At 22.6% G+C, this 21223-nt stretch overlaps 1 protein-coding gene across 1 annotated transcript; it reads right to left on the minus strand.

The window, feature by feature from the left end:
* Window positions 1-4144: 4144 nt before the first annotated feature.
* Window positions 4145-7378, minus strand: LOC129613556 (tetratricopeptide repeat protein 36 homolog). The gene is made up of 3 exons (XM_055527671.1): window positions 6976-7378; window positions 5151-5329; window positions 4145-4612 (listed from the first exon to the last, which is right to left on the minus strand). Exons 1-3 carry the CDS (start codon window positions 7304-7306, stop codon window positions 4541-4543), a joined length of 582 nt encoding a protein of 193 aa, XP_055383646.1. The 5' UTR covers window positions 7307-7378; the 3' UTR covers window positions 4145-4540.
* Window positions 7379-21223: the final 13845 nt, after the last annotated feature.

Here is a 21223-nt window from a genome sequence, read left to right on the forward strand (position 1 = left end):
TTACTACAAAGCAGCCCACGTGATTTGTATTGATGCGGAGTTACTTTGCTTTTGATTGACAGATCCTGAAGATCACCTTATCAGGCAGTTCGCATCATATCAGCGAACTTATGAGAAAGGATTCCTATATCATTTGCATAGTCAAGCTCTTTTAGGCGATTCGTAAGAGACCACTGAATGACGTTACTCTTGATGACGTTAATGTTTTTCTCATTGGCTTACCTAACATGATGTTGAAAAGCTGTATCGGCGAAATTAGGGACACCTTTCTTGACACCTCTTTCCATTCTTACTGGGTCACTAAGTACTTTGTTGTGTAGCACTCTGGTGTCTGTATTATGTACATATTTTTAACTAGCGTGGCTTTTTTATCAGGGATCACCCTGTTTGCGAGCATTTTCTATATAGCCTTCTTGTAACCTATCGAATGCCCCTTAGAAATCGACGAATACTATGCATACAGTGAACTGAGTAAGGTATAAGATGAGGTGAGTATGTTTGAATTTTTAAAATGAATAATGCCATTTAATAAACTAAAGTATTGATTTGATCGGTTGATATTTTTGACTCATATAATTTTCATGAAATAATTAAAATCAAATTAAGCTTTCTATATTTGAATTACATATGATTTTTAATAAAATTTATCCAAAAACAAATTAGTATAATTTAATTTTAGAACACGAAATGGGTGTCATAAATTTTAATACACAAAGGAGACAAAAAATAAAATAGTAAAAAAATGATCTAGCAGGATAGAGTCAAAAAAATAAATTAAAAAAAAAGAAACAAGTTGAGATGAAAAATCCAAACTAAAACTGCAGCTGACCATGATGACAAGATCTTTAATACTTGAGAATCTACATAAATTTGTACATCAATAAATTTAATACACGAACATTTCCACATACACATTCCGTCTGTATGCTCTCCTTTTATTGAAATTGACTTAAAAAATTTCATTTCTTTCCTTGTTTTTTTCTCGTTCTGGTTTGTTTTTTATCTTTAACAATCGTCATCACACAATACAAACAACACAGGCTAAAATTAATATCGATTTAGTTATGAATTCAAAAGAAAGGAGAAAAATAATGAAAAGGACAGCAAAAGAAAAATAAAATTACCTGCGCAATCGCGGTAAAGTAATACCTTTACAAGGTAAATACGATGTAAAACGTGGACAAACTTGGACAATTACCTGTACAAAAAAAAAAACAAAAAATATAAGTAAAAAAAAATTTTTCAAATCGACAGCTAAAAGACGCGTGCCAAGATGCAGGTGAAACGGTTTTCTTATTTTTCTTGCCTCTTTTGTGTTACTTTTTTTCTTTAAACTACTGGTGCAAGTCTGCGCCTTTTTTTTCTCTGTTTCGTTTTTATCTTGTTTTTTATTTTTGTTTGTATGCAATTACACTGTAATTCCTTATGCACTCAAAACTCGACCTAAAAAAGATTACAAGAAAAGTAATAAACAAAAGAATAAGAATAAGGAAAAAAGAAAACAGAAAACAAATATCAAAATAAGGGAAAAATCTCCCCAATAATTGCGAAAAGGATAAAAAAGGCATAACAAAAACAAAAGTGCATAAACTAATTTATAATTCTATCGAGAGAGAGTTGTTCCTGGTCATTCTAGGATCTTATTTTCTTTTGATAATAAACGGTAGTTTTCTTTTAAATTTCAGTCATATGAGTTTAGAATACTTGAAAGTTGGCTATTTTTATTAACGATATGTGCATTTATGTTCGAACTTGTGAAATGTAATTCGAAAAATATCTTGAATCTCGACTAATAATTTACTTACATCTTACTCGTGATAATTTCGCAGGAAAAAAACTTACTTACGGCACTGAAAAGATCCCATTCTCGGACGTCTGTCTCCCGCGGTATAACTTCGACCATGACGGTATAACCAGATCGTGGTACAAGGTGGTCCACTTTTTGAGACTGATTCTGATACGCAGATGAAAACGGACCCCGCGTGGGCGCGGATGTGTAGAGAGTGCGGCCGAACACACGTATAAGTACAAGCCTGTACCCGCATTGCTCGGTGTGTCCAGCTGAAATATATACTATGGAGATATGCCTGAGAGTGAACTTAAAAAGCGGATATAAAAATCGCTTTATCTATGTGCTCTTAGACAGCAGAGCAGCGTTGTTGGCGTTCCAATTGGCTTAGGTCACATCTAGGTAGGTTTTGGTGCTGTCCCCTTTTGCGGACTACTGTTTTTTGCAGACTTGACGTTCTGCCTTAGGGAAATGGCACCTTCGCTGGGAAACTACAGAGAGATGTCATAACCCGAAGCTATTCCTTCCATCTTGCTCAAGGAAGTTCCCATCAGAACCGCTTTGGAAGGGTCGAAACCCGGGTTCGTCCTATTACTGGCTTCTTCATTGGGCATTGCACGGTGAAACATCTTACCCAGAAACTGGGCAAACGGAGTGCGTGGCCGTCTCCAGGTGGATATGGAGTTTCCGTCCAACTCCCTGAGAGGTATCTTCGGTTATATACATCGGACACTGAAATTTGGATATTACGGGATATGTGGCTACAATATCAGGTCGTGGCTGGCTTTGGTGGTCGGAGGAGCAATGCTTTTGCTCTTATCTCTCAATTCGAAAGTCCAAAATCTAGCTACAAACCGTAACACGTAGGTGACATTCGAAATTGAAAAAAACACCGCCACCTGACGGTACTACAAACAAAACTACGTTCGTATTGCACGATCCAAAACTTGTTATTAAATTTATAATGTAAAAATATAATTACGTATTTGTTATGCAGACATAATTTTTCAGTAACAAGATGAAAAAAAAAATAAGTAAAAATGAAAATATGTAATAGTTTTTTCAACTGTTTTACTGTTATTGTTCTTATATTATACCGGTCACCACATTTCAGTCAGTCATTCAGTCAGTAAGTTAGTTAGTTAGTTGATTTTTATGAGTTCAACAAATTCTTTATTATGGTAGGTACTGAACATTTTTGCATTTACTTTTTTTTTTTTACTTTTTGTTTTCTTAAAAAAGTTGACTTTTTAATACACCCGGACCAATGTATAAAAAAAAAAAAAAAACAAAAAAATAAAAAACTATTTGTCCTCAACTGCATTGCATTTTCTGTTGGGAATTTGTTTTTGAATTTTTGCATTATTGCATAATGAATAAAACAAATAAGAAAAATCTTTAATAATAATCTTCTGGTCAGTCCGGACATGGCAAGTGCACTTTTTTATCACATTTTTCTAAAAAAAAAAAAATTAGAAGGATTTTTGAATTTGACTTAACAAATTGAAAACTCTTATTACATATCATTTACTTTTAAATGGGGGAGCATTTATTCGTAATATGGAGTTAGGCCCGCCAATTGGTACTGTGTATATTAAAGGGCTATTTCAGTACGCAACATTTTGATAAAATATTTAGTTTTGCACGCAATATGTACTTCTTTACCCATAATTTTAGAATACGTAGTATAGAAATTTCATTAGGAAATGTGTAACGTTCCACTAATTTCTAGGGATTATTAGATTAGATGCATAAAAACATGTCTTGTGAGCTAACGGATTAATGTTATAATTATTTTATTTAAAAATATAATATGAAAAAAATGAAATACTTCATATTAATTTGACATAATAATTGACATAATAATTCGGTGGTTGCAAGGAAAAACCATCTAAATTTACTTTCGTATTTCTTACCTTAATGTTTGCAAAATTTATCATGCCTATTGTAAAATTTGAAGTGAGAGTACCTCTTTTTTGTAAATTCTATCAAATTTAAATAATGTGTGTCTCAATTAGTTTCGAAGTTGTAATGCAAAAAGTTAGACGTTAAACCTGTGAGATAAAAATGTTTGAATGCAAATTTTAAGGATTCATTCATTAGCTGTTGTATAAAGCAACCTAACGCAGCCTCAAAGGTTACTCAATTGAATATGCATATTGAATTATATTTTACATTCCTTTACTTGTGTAATTAGAAACATTTTTTCTTACATTTTTTCAGAAAACCATGTTTGATACTTAATACAACTTGTTGCAACAGGAATACAACATGTTCGAATACTCTTTATTTATATTTTATTTGTTTGTTGAATAGAACAAAATTATAAACAATAAAATAATGAAAATACAACAATTGATTTTTTTTCTTCTTTATATATACTTGCATAAATATACAAAAATTATGCATAAAATGTATAAGAAGAGAAACAAAAATATATTTTAAGGATATTTTATTAATGCGATGACAAATGATAGAATGTATACATCTGTAAGACAAAAAAAAAAAAAACAAAAATTGAATTGCAATAAATGATGGCATGGCACAATCTTAAAATTATTGTCCTGTGTCCTTTTTATATATACATACCTACAGTTTTTTGGCTTGTGTCCTACATTTATTTTATAAGTACAAGTACTCGTATTTTTTGCCTTTAAATTATTTTATAGGATTTTTTTCTGTTCTGTTTTTTGTTTTGTGTTGTAATTTTGTTTCTGATATTTTATTTTATAGGTTTTTATGTTGATTTTTTTATGATAGCTTCTGAAATGCTTCTCTTAACATTTGATTACAAAGTGCTGCATAAGGATTGATTTCGACCAACTGCCACAAATATTTTTTTGATTGTTGTTTATTTTTTTTTTTGTTTTACATCATCATAGTTATATATTTTAGTGTAAGAGTAATAACAAACATGATCATATCATCATTATTACAATATTATAATAAATTTTATCATGATCATCATCACCGTCATCGTCATCATTATTGTCATACAATAGCGTTGTAATAATATTGCATTTTTTGTTGTTTAAAATATTTTTATAATTCCAGAAGAGCAAGGATTGGAAATTGACCAAAAAGTATAAAAAGAAAAAAAAAAAATAAAAAAAATAATAAAAAAAAAGTGTCACATGCATGTAAGAAAAATTAATTGGTTTCAATTATAAATGTATTCGCATGTTGGAACAGGTGAAATTGAGATTGTTTTGTTGAAGTATGAATTTTGGTTGATATTTTTTTTTGTTTTTCTTATTTTTATATTATATAGATATTACATATGTTCACCATCTCATATACATTTTTTAATATTGCATATATATACAAATATATATACATAAGTACGAAAAAATTTTTATACCTGAGTTTTTGCAAATTTACTACCCAATTTTGCGGCTTCTTCAAAATCATGTCTTGCTTCATCGATATTTTTATATTTACGATGTAATATACCCCTTTGACAATATGCTAGGCATGCTGTACGTTTATAATTAAAATCAGATGAAAGTTGAATTGCTTTGTTAAGATCATTGAATGCCGCTTTAATAAAAAAACAAAAAAAAAAATTAAAATAAAAAAAACCATTTTTTGTTTTTATATTAATTTTATTAGATAATATTTTTATTATATAATAAGTATTTAATATGATAACATTAAAGAATATTTTTAAATTAAAATATGTGATGTTAAAAAATTTGAAAAAATTATAATAATATTATTAATTTTGTGTCAAAAAATGAATTTAAAAAATAATGTAATTTTGACAGTGACATTTATATTATGTGTGCATCAATTGTCAGATTATTTTTAAGTATTTTTATATTTTGTTACATAAGACAATATAAAAATGTGAGTAGCATTTATTTTATGTAATATAGTGAGAAATAATATGAATATTTGCTTATTGACTATGAAGCCAGTTCGAACTTAAATTCTGATGTCAATTTGAATATTTTATTTTGTTTTAAATATATTTTGCTTTTATAGCATAAGTACCCTTGATAACTTGAAATGTGAATTATTTTTGAGTATAAATTAATGATTTTTCGAGGACCCGTAGGAAATAATCGAAAGATCGTACGACGTTGATTGTAAGCAAAATATAAAATTTTTGCATTTGCCTGACAAATTCATTAGATGAAATTTATGGCTTAATTATAATTTTGATAAATTGATTGTTGCCGTTATAGTATCGCACCGACTATGTTGTACGACCCTTTTTTTTTGATAGAAGACGTTACAAAGGTTCCCCATGATCTTATACATATTTCACTTTCAATAGATATGCGTTATTAGACTATCACAATTCTATTCCAGTTTTTACAAATATTGAGTATTTTTTTAAAGCAATGCAATTTGTATGATTTACTGTGGATTGGTTTGCCTACTTGGAAGTATGATTTACTTTGGATTGGTCTTCATACCTAAATAGCGAATTTTGATTATTATAAAAGCGGGTAAGACAAAATAAAGGGAATATTATACATTTTCCAATTCATCTTCAAATGAATTTTTGAAAATGTGGTAGTGCTGTTCAAATGTAAGTATATTAATGTTTATTTTTTAGAGTGCATGGATCATAAATGAACAATGAATTGAGAGAAATATGACAGTTTGCATAACAATCAATTCTTTATTAAATTTTATGTGGGGGCAAAAAACTACATCCTATAATATTTTACTACAAACATCAATTAGTCTAGATTCCAATAGAGTGTAATGTAATTTAATTTTTATTTTTAAATTTTAATTGTTAACTTTTTTCTATTTTAGCATACACTTCTGTTAATAATTTTTTTTTATAAATGATAAGTTATTTAATATCTGACAGTTGAAATATAAATTCAAAATATTAGTTAACGGTTTCAAATTTTAATTTTTTTTTGTGTTGGCACACCTATTACAACGAAAGTTTTTTTTCGTTAAAATGGTTTGAATATTGAATATTTAATAGAATGTTGGTTTTTGTATTGGGTAAAATTATGAGTGTTGTATATCGTATATTATATACATAGTACTATACATAACACAATAATTCTGGGTTTTTGTATAATAATTTTCACGTTTTATATAGAAACTTGAAAATATTTACGCACATATCTGCAATGTACCTAATTGTAAATAAATTAATTTTTGATATAATTTTTTTTAACACTATTAAGAAATTCAAAATAAAATTCACTCACATTTATCATCTCCTTTTAAACGATAACTTTGTGCTCTATTATTGTATAATGTTGGCCTTTGTGATCCATATTCAATTGCATTATTAAATAATTCTAAGGATTTATCTATTTTACCATCTTCAGCTAATTTTACAGCTTCAATTTCTAATGTTTTTGATTTTTCAATTTCAGGTGTATTCTCTTCAATTGGATCAATAATATCATCTGTTATTTCGGCATTAAAAATTCCTATTGGACCAACTTCACCACCGATTTGATAAGGATTAAAAACAGAATCAAGAACTTCTTTATCTTTTTTACTTAATTGATCATATATTTTAGAATTTGACATTTTAAAGAAAACAAAAACTAACAGTACAAAAAATTAAATATTTGCAAAATTGTAATGGTGTACTGGTCTTGAATGATCAGAACATTCTGATCATAGGTGAATATTTTATTTAAAATTAATTTTCGCTTTGATAATTTTATTAAGATTGCAAATACCTACATAGATAAACTGGTTTAACTTGTGTTTTAATTTAATTTTATTTTGAATCTTTTAAAATTAATTTGCATTTTGAGAAGTGAAAAAGTTGACTGTGGCATTTTGTTTATATTTTTGTTTTCCGAGTTAGATTAGAGCTTTCGTATTTTCGTTCTCGTAAAACAAACTGATTATGAACAGGTATGTGCCATGAATATACATATAGCATATACCTGTTCATATAAATATACTTTTGAAATATAAAAATTTAAATTAAATATTGCAAATTAATTTCAAATACATATATGTAGTTATGTATGGATGTAGATACAGATTTTCCTATACCTTCTTATGTAGTTTGGTAATTTTGAAAGATTTATTCTATTGTAATATCAATACGGGGCAGGATGATCCGGAAGATCAGAACTGGTGTTTAAGCTCTCGTTAAACGATTTCTTGGATAGTATTTTAGAAAAAAAATTGTTTGTGTGGTGGAGGCATAGGCCAGACTCGGTCGTCTAAGAGTAATTTTCGACGCTTAAAGAAAATTAGATTGACAGAAAAATTTGTCTTTTGGTCGATTTTCATTATGCTTGCAACTCTTTCATCTTTTTTAATAGTCTTCTAGTTTGTACTATTTTTCTTGCTTAATTTACATTAATATTTTAATAATAACGAACCTGTTAAATAGTCTCCCTATTACCATTAGACGTGAGGTTGATGACAAAATATGCAAACAATACTTTTTTTACAGCAATCTACAGATTCCTGCCTTACCCATCCTTTTGAGATGGATCATCGAGAGGCACTGTCCAGTTAGTACATCCGCCAAAATCCTAAAATCTTGACGACCAAGTGTGGTCAGTTTCTGTCTCTCCGACCCCAAAGAAAGACGCAAATTTTTTAAGACAACAACATAGCTAAAGTTATGTTGTTGTACCTGTTCAGGACGCCAAGGATATCAACGCATTTGGATTTCACTACATCAGAGGAAAGGGTCCCAGGAACTGCCCTGCTGACCGACATAATAAAAATCCTGCTCCTCCTGAGGGTCCTTATGATGCACTTCAGAAGATTAAATTCAACAGCATATGTCTCAGGCTGAAATATTGATGGATAGTGGCCGAGAGCCTTTGTGATATTTACACTTTTGCTATACACACCTACGTCCACCCATCTGTATAGTTTTTTTGACAAATTCGTATAGAAAAAGTAAGGCGTCATTATGTTTTCGGACCAAAGTCCTAGAGCAACCCCATGTCTCGAATAAAGTTGATTTCCCTAACAATATTAATGTTATCCTTAAGGTCATTAGGATTTGGATTCCAGTATTGTTCTATTCGCTATGCTTCATTCGGGTTCTTGCAAAACCTATTATGTTAGTTGGCTTAATCTAAAAATGGTTGAAATTTGAGTTTGTTTTTTTTTTTGTGATTGAATAAAAATGCCTGTTCGTTTTTTATAAACATTTTTTTTTTCTTTATTTTTTTTTATAATATATTTTTTTTTTTCTTTAAATTAATATTTTTTTTTTAGTCTATTCAGTTTTTGCATTTTATATAATTAAATTTGTTTTATTTTACAAGTTTTTTGTATTTTAATTTTATTTTATCTTCTTCTGTTTTTTTTTTTTTTTGTTTGTTTTTATTTTTGTTAGTTTTGTGTCATTTTATATTTAAATTTTTAATGTAATGATTCTTTTTTATTTTTCTTTTTCTATATATTTTTTTTTTGTATACGAACATATACATGTATATCTAAGTATATTTATGTATATATACAGTTATATATAATACATATATGTATATGTATGTAAATTAGTTTCTATGTGGTAAATGTAATGTTGTTGTTGCTGTTGTTGTTGTTTTTATTAATAATTTATTTTTGAATGAATTTCGTTTTTGGTTTTTGTGAATTTTGAAATTTATTTTTTTTTTTTATATTTTAATTTTACTTTAATTGGTTTTTTTTTTGTTTTTGGTTTTTAATAAAAAATAATTATGATTTCTGCAATTTTGTTTCGGTATAACGCTAAAAATATTTTTTTTTTTTGTTTTTCATGAATTTTTTATAATTTTTGCATATTTTATTTTAAATTTTGCTTATAATTATTTTTTTTTCTCACTTTTAATATTTTTTTTTTATTTGTTTTAATATGTATATAAATTCATTTTTTTTGTTGTTTTCTTTTTAATTTATTTGAGATTTCGAAAAAAAAAAAAATGAAAAATTTTTTTTATTATTTAGCTCGTGTTTTTTTTTTTACTTTATATATATATATATAAAAAAATTGTGAATTATATTAAATGTTTTTTTTTAATTATATTTTATTATATACAAAAAAAAAATAAATATATTTTATTTAATTGATTATATAATTTTTTTTTAAATAAATGGAAAAAAATTTAATTTTAAATATTTTTCTCTTTGAATATAATTTTTTTTTTGTTATATAAAATTTAAATATTTTAAATTTAATAATTTTTATAAGATTATAAATTTGTATATATATATATACAATATAATTATATAATTAGTATTTTTAAACAAATAAATTAAAAAAAAAAAGAAACATATTTTGTCTTAAATTTTAAATTGATTTTTTTTTTGTTTGTTTTATTTTTATATTAGTAATAAAAAAATTTTATATTTTTTTTTTACATTTTTTATTGAAATTTTGAAAAATGTTTGTAAATATACTTATAAGTTTTATTTATTAATTTTTTTTTCAATTTTTTTTTTATTATTTTTAACTAAATTAACAATAACAATATACAAACTGTGTGTATGCCATGTGTGTGTTTATGAGATTAGTGAGAATTTAATTTAATTTTTTTTTATATTTACTTTAAATGTATATATAGGAAATTAAAATATTTTTTTTTTATTAATTTTTTCTCATTATATTTTATGCATATTATATAATTAATAATATTATTTTATTAAACATAATAAATATTATATATATATGTAACATAATAAAGAATTTCGAATTCATCATCATAAAAATTTCTGTTAACAACTATGTTATAAAATTTGTATGAATGTATGTAACAGAGTTAAAAATAAATTTTTGTCTTTAAAACTAGGTTTCATGAGAACATTTTTAACAATATAACAAAAGAGAGAGAGAGTGTGAGAGAAAAAAATGTTATAATTATAGAATACAAGTTTTTCTTTTTTCTGGATGTTACGATAATAATCTTATACGATATAAAATAATAATCGATTATTTATTTTTGATATTCTTGTGACAGACAGTGATTATTGGAAATGTCAAAAATAATATTAAATTAATAATGGGTGAAAATTTAAAACTAGGAAGAAATTTTTTCGGTTCTATAATTAAAAATTATTGAAAATAAATTTTTTTCAATTAAATTTTTAAACAAATGAATTTCATTTTTTGATGATTTTTTAAATAATTTTTTTTTAAATTTAGATAAATCGCATTTCTTTCAATTCACAATTGCACAATTTTGTTGATGATTGGATAATCATATACTTTAGATTGGAAAACTTGTAATTAATTAATATAGATAAATATTGTTTTATAAATATGATAATATTATAATTGTATATATAGTGTAAACAATAATTTCTTGATTTAAATAATTTTGTGCGAATTAAATAAAAACAAAAAGATTCGTATGTTGAGGGTTATTTGTCTCAGAACGTTCAACATCCTACTGGATGAAATTTAAAAGCATTATTTATTTCAAATTAATTAAATATTTTTGACCACATTCAAATTTACAATTAGTTGGATATTTTAATTTAATGTTCTTGTCTACATTTATAATAACACGGTCATACTTTATTCATCATTTTGACATTTAACAATTGGGAAAATCGAAGTGATGGAACGTTGGTTAAGGTTGAAATTATATTTTTAATAATTTTTAAATATAAACAGAAAAAACCAAAGCTTAGTCCCAAAAATATTGAAGATTATTTCATTGTGCCGAGGTTCGTCCTTTTGTGTAATATCAATAGGTATTTCAACAATAAATTTTTATAATAAACAAAAATTATTTTTTTTTTCATTTAATTTTAGAAAACAAAGGGAATCTACAATTAATAAAACAGGAGATATTTGTTGTTCTGATGGATTAAATCGATTTAGAATTTTGTGAGAATGAAGAAGATATTTTTAATGAAAATGAAATTTTTTTACATATAGCAGAAGAATTTTGTCATAGGCTGAAGAAGAATTTTGTCATAGCTGAAAATGAAGACAGTTTAAATAGAAAAAGCACCTGAATAGATAAATGATGCCATTAAAATTTACATATTTTCTTTTTAGGTATTTAAAATTTTCAAGAAGTACCAATTTGTGTGTTTATGATAGAAAATTTTAATAATAAAGTACAATAAATTTACAAAATGGTATAACATCAGAATGTTAACAAGACAACAATATACAATATATATTAATTTTATAACTACGGTAGGCTTTTCACCTACCTAGTAAACTAAATGACGTAAGAAACTGATGTTCATGGTTATCTACAATATCGTGTACCAGCCCTATGCTCCTTCCAGGAGCGAAGTAGGAATACAAAATAAAAATATTTATTTTATTAGAATTATTTAAGCTAATTTTACTTGTATATTTAATATGTAAGTGATTGTAGATGTCACACTAGTTAGTCACTGTTATTAATATGTAGCCCAATTATAATATTATCAATTTATATTACAAAAAAAAATCATAAAAACAAGAAAGCTTGTATAACAAAACAAAAACAGAGTATTAACAATATTTAAAATTTTAGATTTGTTATAAATTTGTATAATTTATAATAATATTTAAATTATTCATTTTATATTTTAAAAATATTATTTAATTTTTAATATTTAATATATATATATATATATATATATATATATAAATGTATTCACTGTTTTTTTTTCCTTTTGTTTCTAATTATTTATATATAAATATTTACAAAATTTCGCTTAAAAAATTATTAACAATTTTATGACATTTTTTTTTTCAATTATTTTATTTACTTTTTTTTTTTAATTTTAATTAATATTTCGTATTTTTTATTATTTTACATATAAATTATATACATATATATATATGTATGTATGCGTATGGAATGAGTTGTTAAAAATGATTATTTTATTTTTATATTTTTTTTTTGAATTTTTCTTTTTCATTGAAATTAAAAATTATTTTTTTTAACAATTATTTTTAATTTAATTTTTTTTTCTTTTAATGTAATACAAATATTTTATTTTTTGTATATTAAATAATTATGTAATCTTAATGTACAAGTATGCAATTTTTATAAAATAATTTCGATTTTGATAATTGAATTTTTTGTTTTTTTTTTTTGTTTATAATTTTTCTCTGCTCTTGTACAATTAATAAATATTTTATGATAAATTCCGAAATTCGAATAAATTTTTTGTCAATGCGGTGTTTTTGTTGTATGTATGTGTAATGTTTTATTTTTTGTTTTTAAGTTTTACCGAAACAATTGTGAAACATGAAATTTTCTTATTTTTTTTGTATTTTTATTTATATATATATATATATATATATATATTTAACACAGTTTTTGTTTTATTTTTTTTTTTTAATTTTAATTTAATAATTTTATTCCTTTATTTTATTTATTCAAGCTTTATTTTTCATATATGGCGGGTGTTTTGACCCCAATTTTTTTTTTTTCATTTTCTTAAAAAACATTTAATTTAAACATTTAGTCAAAAGTGCATAGTGAGTTTTTTTTTGTCAGCGTTTACTAATAATTTTTTTTTTAAATAAAAAATAAATATTTTTTTTATCATAATATAATAAGTACTTTATGAATGTATGTTTATAGAAATATGTAGAATATAATACAGATTTATTTTTATATTAATGTTAATTAAAAATCAAATGGTGTTCATAATTATTATAATAAAATCAATTTAATTTAATTAAAAGTTATTCTTTTATTTTAAATTAATAACGTAAATTTAAATTACGCATTTATAATTTCAAATTGATTTGCAAATGTTAAATAAAAATAATGAAGGGATTTAATGAAAAATTTAAGAAATTTTTAAAATAAAATCGAAACAGAATTCGAAAAATTCGAAAACAGAATTTCATTAACACTATTAATTTTATAATTTTATGAATTTCAAAATACATTATAGTTAAGTTTGAATTAAATTTGATTGTTTAGTATTAAGAAAAATTATTCATAAAATTAAAATAATCTATAGATTACGAATTTAATGAAATTATAATTTTTAATTTTTATTTTAATAAAATATTGATTCTATATATTTAATAATTTTTTTGTTAAATTAAAATCTGAATAAAATATTTACAAATCGGTGGGTTTTTTAAAATAGAAAAAAAGTAAATTGGAAAAAAATTATGAAACAAAAATTGGTGGAATATTGTTAGAATTTTATTTTTATTTAAAAATAATTTTTCATTTAAATTATGAAAAAAAAAAAGAATATTAAATACAATATAATCACTTCCCCATATTTTTTTACATCCGAGACATGAACCTTAACAATGCAAAGATTTTCTAAGTTTTTAACTTAATTTTAAAATAATTTTCTAAATAAATTTGTACTTTAAAGAGTGTAAGCGTATGTTTTTAAAATTAACTAATTTTTTTAAATAAATTCTAAATTAGAATTTTAAATTATAATAATTTTAACATTTTTTTTCTTTAATTCAAAAATATTTTTTTTTTAAAATAAAAATTCATTTTAACAGTTATAAAAATATAAAGTTACATAAAATTTTTTTTTGTTCCTTGTAAAACATTGAAATAGAATTAGTAAATCAATAAATACAGTTGAACCAGGAAAAAGAGAATGGTCCAAGGGTCCTTCAGTATAATATCCAATTCAAAGTGCTTTTTTTTTATACTCTTTTATAAGTGTACAAATGCTAGTGTCTACAAAAAAAAAACAAAAAAAAGAATTAAATTTTTATATTTTCCTAAAGGTGTCGCTTCGATTTTACACATTTACATTAAAATTGAAATGCTTGCAGTTATTTTCGTTGTGTTAATAAATGAAATGTCATTATTATGTCATTATGATTTACACAATAATTAAACATAATTATTTGGAATATTTAGAAATGCAGTCCTGGGCTGGACGATTTTATTAGTTTATTAATTAAATATTTTTATATTAAATTCTTAACAATATTTTACGATTTTTTTTAATTGTAGCTTTCATTTATAAAACTGCGCGCCACCCATCGAATGGTTCGGTCATATTCCTTGTCCATGTTCAACTATATTATAAAAACTTTTGGAAATTGAAAATATAATTATAAAAATTTTAACCAAATTTTTTTTTGGTAATGAAATTCATGAATTTAATTGGTTTTGCTTCAGATGTTGATTGGGGAGGGGGGGGGGGGACAGATGTATTATTTTTTTTAATAATTTGTTAATTATTTTTTTAATTTTAACTTTATGCCAGTGCCGTATTTATATTTTATATATGTATATGATTATAGTTTTTTGTTTTTTTTTTTTAGTTATTTTAAAAATTTATTTATTTAAAAAAAATTAAAAAAGAAAAACGAAATTATCTAATTATCCTTCTTTCGCTGATTAAATTCATAATTTAATTTTTTATTTAATAATGTTTTTTTTTAGTATTATTTTTCAGATGAAATGTTTTTAATGGTGCTTAAATTTTTACGTACACATGCGAATATTTTTTTAAATGCTTAGTTAATGGTAAATTTTTTTGTGTTTTTTTTTTTTTGTTTTCTTGTTAAATTCTTAAATATTTTAATATTAACTAAAAATGTTTTATTTAATTTTTTTTTATTTTCAATTTTACATGCAATTTTCTATTTATTTTTCATATACATTTTCATTTATTTTTTTAAATATTTTTTATAGCTCAATTAGTTTTTTGTTTATAATTTTATATTTTAAAAATTTAATTTTAATATTAATAATTTTTTACAATCAGGTTTGTTGTTGTTTTTTTTCTTTAATATTATTTTAATATTTTTTATTTCTTTTTACAAATATCTACAATTTGTTGTATTTTTTTTTTGTAATTTTTTTTATTTGTTATTTTTTTTTTCTGTTTTTATTTAATTTTTTTTTATTGTTTTTTTTTTTTTGTTTGAATTACTAAATTACGATTTACTCCTTAGATTAGCTAGTTTTGAATAATTTTTAGACAATTTGACAAAAAAAAAGCTGTGCAGAGCTACTTAAATTTAAAAAATATAAATTATTGCTAAAATTGAGATTTCTTTGTTTTTGTTTGTTTGTTGAGAGTTATATAGGAGATATTGCATTTAAAAATAATTTTATTTGAATTTTAAATATTATATATATATATATAATATAATAAAATAAATTTTTCTGTGTTTATATTTATTCAAAAAAATTAAAAGAAAAAAAAGAAATAATAAATTTTTAACCTTTTATTTCACTCTTATTCCGTCATATTATTAATTTTTATTTTAAATATATATTTTATATAAATACGATTAATATATACATATATAGTAATAATAACAGTAATTATAATATTAAGAGTATTAATAATAATTTATTATATTATAAATATAAATAAAGTATAAATGTTCATAAATTATTATTATTCTTGACAGTGTGTAAGAAAAACAAAATGGTTGTAGAGATTTGAAATACACACAATTAAGATTTCCAAACATCTTAACATTTGGGATGGTATCAAATTGGAAAAATAATACTAATAAGTAATACTTCGCAAAAATTTGATAATATTGGAAAAATATCAAATGATAGGTTAAATACAAGTAAGTAAATACTTTGTCTTTAAAATCAAAATTTTATAAAATATTTAATTTTAATCAGTGGTTTATTTTAGGTAAATTGTTTAGATTTCCATTTCGAAAATATTACCGAAAAAATAATATTATTGAAATAAAATATTAAAATTTCAATTTCGAATATTGCTTAATTGTAGATGTAATTGACATGACTGTCAATTCTTTGAAATACTAGGAAACGGTCATATTTAAATATCAAGTATTCAGTATACAATATACTTGCATGTATGTACTTAAAATTAAATTATAAAAACTTATAAAACAATAAAACTTTAATATAGGTACGTTTAAATTAATAAATTAACGTTCTCACAATTTATATTTCAAATAAATGTGTATGTAATAATATTAAAAATTTGTTATAAATATTTTATTCTTAGTTTAGAATAGCACATAGAAAAAAGATTAATATTATGCTAATTTTTTTTTTTTTAATTTTTAATTTTTTATTATATAGTTTGTAATAAGGAAAATTGTTTTTATCATTTCAATTATTTTATAATATAACAGTCAATATAACAATACCTTCATAATATACAACAGTAATAATTATTTACAAAAACAAAAGAAAAAAAAAATATAGAAATTAATATAATTATATTTATATGCTCTTATATACATATTAATCTATATATTATGTATATATATATATACATAGGTATATAAAGTGTTTTGTCATTTTAATATTCAATTTATATATAATAGCTAATATTTTAATTAATTAATATAATAATTAATATTGTAAAGGTAAATAAAATCTTTTTATTAGATTGTATGAAGTATTTTTCTTGTTTTTTTTAAGTGTACACTTTAGTTGATTTTTTTTTTCTCTTTTGTTGTATTTCTTCTTCTTTTTTTTTTATTAGATTTTAATTTTTATATGATTGCACTTATTTCTCTATATTATGGTATTTTGTTCAACTTATAATTTTACCGCTTCTTATTAAATGTTGAAAATATCAAAAAAAAATTTTTTTTTAATTTTTAAAATTTGTGAAATTTTTTTTTAGTTTTGTGATTTTATAATAATATTTTTGCTGTTGTTGATGTTGTTGTTGCTATTTAAATTATTATTATTAATATTTTTATTATTAGAATTTAAATTGTGAAAAGTATTAAATAATTTTCTTAAAATAGATTAAATCTGGTTTAATTTCTATTAAAATCAAACAATATTTGAATTAAATTGTAATTGATAATGATGGCGGCCCTTATTCGTATATAAAATTGTTCAAAATATAAAATTTGCAAATCTAATGAGAGAAATATGAATTCACTCAATTTTTGAGTGAAAAAATAATATATGACATTTGAATTTTTTTTCTTAGTCTTGCTCGAATATTATTTATTAAAATGGTAATTATTTGGATAGTGTTGTAAAAATTTTCAATTGCTTATATGTTTATGGTGAATTTAACAATAATTGTTGTGTGTTTATTAATTTGAACTGAATTTTAATTGAAATATTTTCTATGAGCATTAAATTGTATGTTATAAGTATATTTTAATTTAAAATTAGTAAAGTATTTCAACTTGATCAAAGAAAAATATATATGTACATATATATATACAAATAAATAATATTGTAATCTTATTTAAACTAATAAAATATTGTTGTTACTAGCTTTATTTTTGAATTCTTAAATAAGTTCAATATGAGTTAAATAGAAAATTAAGAAGAAGAGCGAATGCAAAAAATTTAAGAATATAAAACTCTGTAAATATTTTAATTATACAGGTATATTAAAATATAAAAAATTTAAGGTCTTTTTTTACAAATTTAAGGGCAGAAGACAAAAATGGTACACGTGTGCACTCAACGTCCCTAAAAAATAAGTGTGCACTCAAATGGTTAAAATATTTATTAAATTACATATGAATTTTATATGAAATTATAAAATAGCAAATAAATAATTGTATATAGAAGATTTTGTTTAATACATACCAGATTGACCAGATTAATATCGAAAATAATGTAATTAAACAAAATATGTCAAAATTTATGCTAAATTATGAGAACTAGCTGTCAATTATTGAAGTTTTCATAATTTGTGAAGCCGTTTTATTATAATTGTAGTAAAATGCTAATTAAACTTAGCAGTAAAATTAAAAATTGAAAAATTAAAAGTGAAAAATTAAAAATTTCGAATAATTTTTTTTATTTTCTAACCTCCGACAGATTGGGTAATTTTTCACTTTATATTCTTTTTATATGTATATATTATTTGTTTTATAAAATTGTGCTTTTAATAAATATTTTGAAATTAAAGTAAATTTTGAAGAGAATTTTGCACAATTTAAAAAAAAAAGTGTTTACGTTTTCATACTATTTTGAACAAATCAACTACATTTCTAATTCTAATATTGTTTGAATTTTCAAATATTTGGCACATTTTCTTTGTTTTTTTTTTTCCTTTTTTTTTAAATTTTTCGATTTATACCACAAAATATTGCATTTTATTCTTAAAATTTCTATATATATCGTGATAAAATATTTGAATTTTTTGGTTTTACTTTAATTAATGAAATAATTTTTTTTTCTTGTTCTTGTTCTAGATATTAAAGAATAATTAAAAAATTTTCATTTCATTTATTCAGAACTAAATTAATTTAATTTATATAATATTTATTTTCTATTTTTTTATATTTTATACCCTGTCGGCTAGAGTGTGTCAATTAAAATTTTCGTTTCTATGAACTATTTTGTGTTTTTCTTCTAAAAAAAATGTATAACTTTGAAAGAAATTTATAAAATAAGTGTGGAGTGGTTTGTAAAAATTTATTTTAAAAATTTCTTTATGTTTTTATAAAAATTTTCACTATATTTGATTTTCTAAAAAGTGTTTGTGTGCTGTAAAGAAAAGAGTGATGAAAACTTAATATTTTTCACAACTTAATTTGTTTATTTTTTTGTTTTGTGTTATTTTTGTTTTTAATATTTGCGAGTTCTAAGTAATATTATTCTTTTATAAAAATTTGTTACTATTGTTGAATTGATGACATTTTTAAAAAATATTTTTTAATCGATTTTGTTCTCTTTTTTCATATCGCGCGTTGTCGTTTTTGTTTTTTAAATTATAAATGCGTCGTCATTTTAGAATTAGTTGTTCGGAATAAAATTATAACGTACATACACGGCTGTGTATTTATTTAAACATACACCTGTAATACAGCTATAGCTATATTTTCAGTTCTGGAGCAAATAATTAATAAGCAAAAAGCTTTAATTTCACAGATATAATTATCGCAATTGAAAATTGAATGCTGGTAACAACGCATATTTTTATTATATATTTACCTTAATATTTTTGTTTTGTTTTATTTCGCATTATATTTGACATTTCATTAACTTACATACATTTTTCTGGTATTAATATTATAGTTAAGTTTTATGTTATAAGTATTAAAGATGACAAAATATGAAATTGAATTGAAAAATTGTTCTTTTAAAATAAATACAGTGTTTCCGTTATGGAAACAAATAAATGTAGTGTGACCACGATTATTTAAAAATATGTAGAGTTGCAAAAATTTTTCTGAAAGTAAAGGAATGTTTAATTTAAAATGAATTTACATGTAGAAATTTGATACTAAAGAAACATCTGACAATGTGTTATGTTTATGCTGTATTTATGTATTTATTTAGCTGTGGCATAAACTGCTCGAAAAAATTATGAGTAAAAAATTTCTAACTCAACTTTTGAACAACTAATTATGATGTAATCAATTATAATATTTGATTAATTCCAAATTGAAAATTTGAGACTCATTCGATTAGTTGGATAAAGATATCATAGATTCACTCAGTTTTTGAGTGATACACATTTATAACATATATTACGCTATACGATGTTATATAAATAACTGTATTTATTTTTTAAGTAATACATATACACATTATATGAAAATATTAAATATTTTTTAATGCATTACGAAAGCGCAAATCATATTATTTTAAATAAACCATTTAATTATTTTATTTAAATTCATTATAATTACTTAATATTTTGTTTTCTTGTAAAAAAACTTGTAATTATTTTTTTTATATTATGTTTTTTTTTTTTAATATCAAGTTGTCAATAATATTTTGAGTGTAAATTTATATTGTATATTTAACATTTACATTAATATTATTATTATTTTATTGTTTGTTTTATTTTTCAAATTGGTGTCATACACAAGTCATTATCGTACTTTTTCATGTATAGATATATAGATTTTTTGTTGTTATTTTATATAACATTTTATTGAGTAAACTACTCTTTAAAATTACAAATCATAAAAGTCATAAATATATTGAGTTTCACTCACTCAATAACATAAAGGAGTGGCATCTACCGTCGATTACCATCGTTTACGAAGAGTGCAATGTAAAGTGATTACTGATAATAGATTAATAGGGATTATAATTTAAGGTTTACGTGTTAGGTATACTTCATAATAATTATAATTTCTCTCATTAAAGTGAGAGAAATCATAATTTTTAGTAATTATAATGTGCAAGTAGTGTGGTAATTTGTTGTATGACAATTTTTAATTTAGATTGTCAATCAAAATGACATTTTTTAATTTTTGTCAAAGTACTAAATGCACTATCACATAAGTGGAAACGTGGTACTTTTTCCAATTTGGAGTAAATAAATTTAAAACTTCATTCACAATGAAATATTTATATGTCAATATATTATTATGTAATATTTCATATATTTTAAATTACAGCAGTATACATATATATATATACTTCTAAAAAGAGAAAATATTAATTTTTTAGTCTATCTATTCTATAATATGTATTATTAAAATGAAAATGTTTTTTGAAAGAAAATTTCAAAATTTTAGATTCTTTAACTTACGTGTTTACATTTTTAACTTACATTGATTCGTTTACATTAAAAATTTAATTTTATAACTACAGAAGCGGTTTCTTTTTTTTCTATAATTGTTTAACATTGATGGTGGGA

This window comes from Condylostylus longicornis, unplaced genomic scaffold (genome assembly GCF_029603195.1).
Source record: "Condylostylus longicornis isolate FDR11 unplaced genomic scaffold, ASM2960319v2 ptg000084l, whole genome shotgun sequence".
Taxonomy (NCBI): Eukaryota; Metazoa; Arthropoda; class Insecta; order Diptera; family Dolichopodidae; genus Condylostylus; species Condylostylus longicornis.

Bases quoted from the DNA above. Each gene is read 5' to 3' on its own strand.
- LOC129613556 (XM_055527671.1), bottom strand. From the start codon at position 7,306: ATGTCAAATTCTAAAATATATGATCAATTAAGTAAAAAAGATAAAGAA. The intron at 5,330-6,975 runs GTGAGTGAATTT...TTTTTATTAAAG, and splicing joins TTTAAAAGGAGATGATAAAT to CGGCATTCAATGATCTTAAC. The intron at 4,613-5,150 runs GTATAAAAATTT...TATTTGTGGCAG, and splicing joins GTAAATTTGCAAAAACTCAG to TTGGTCGAAATCAATCCTTA.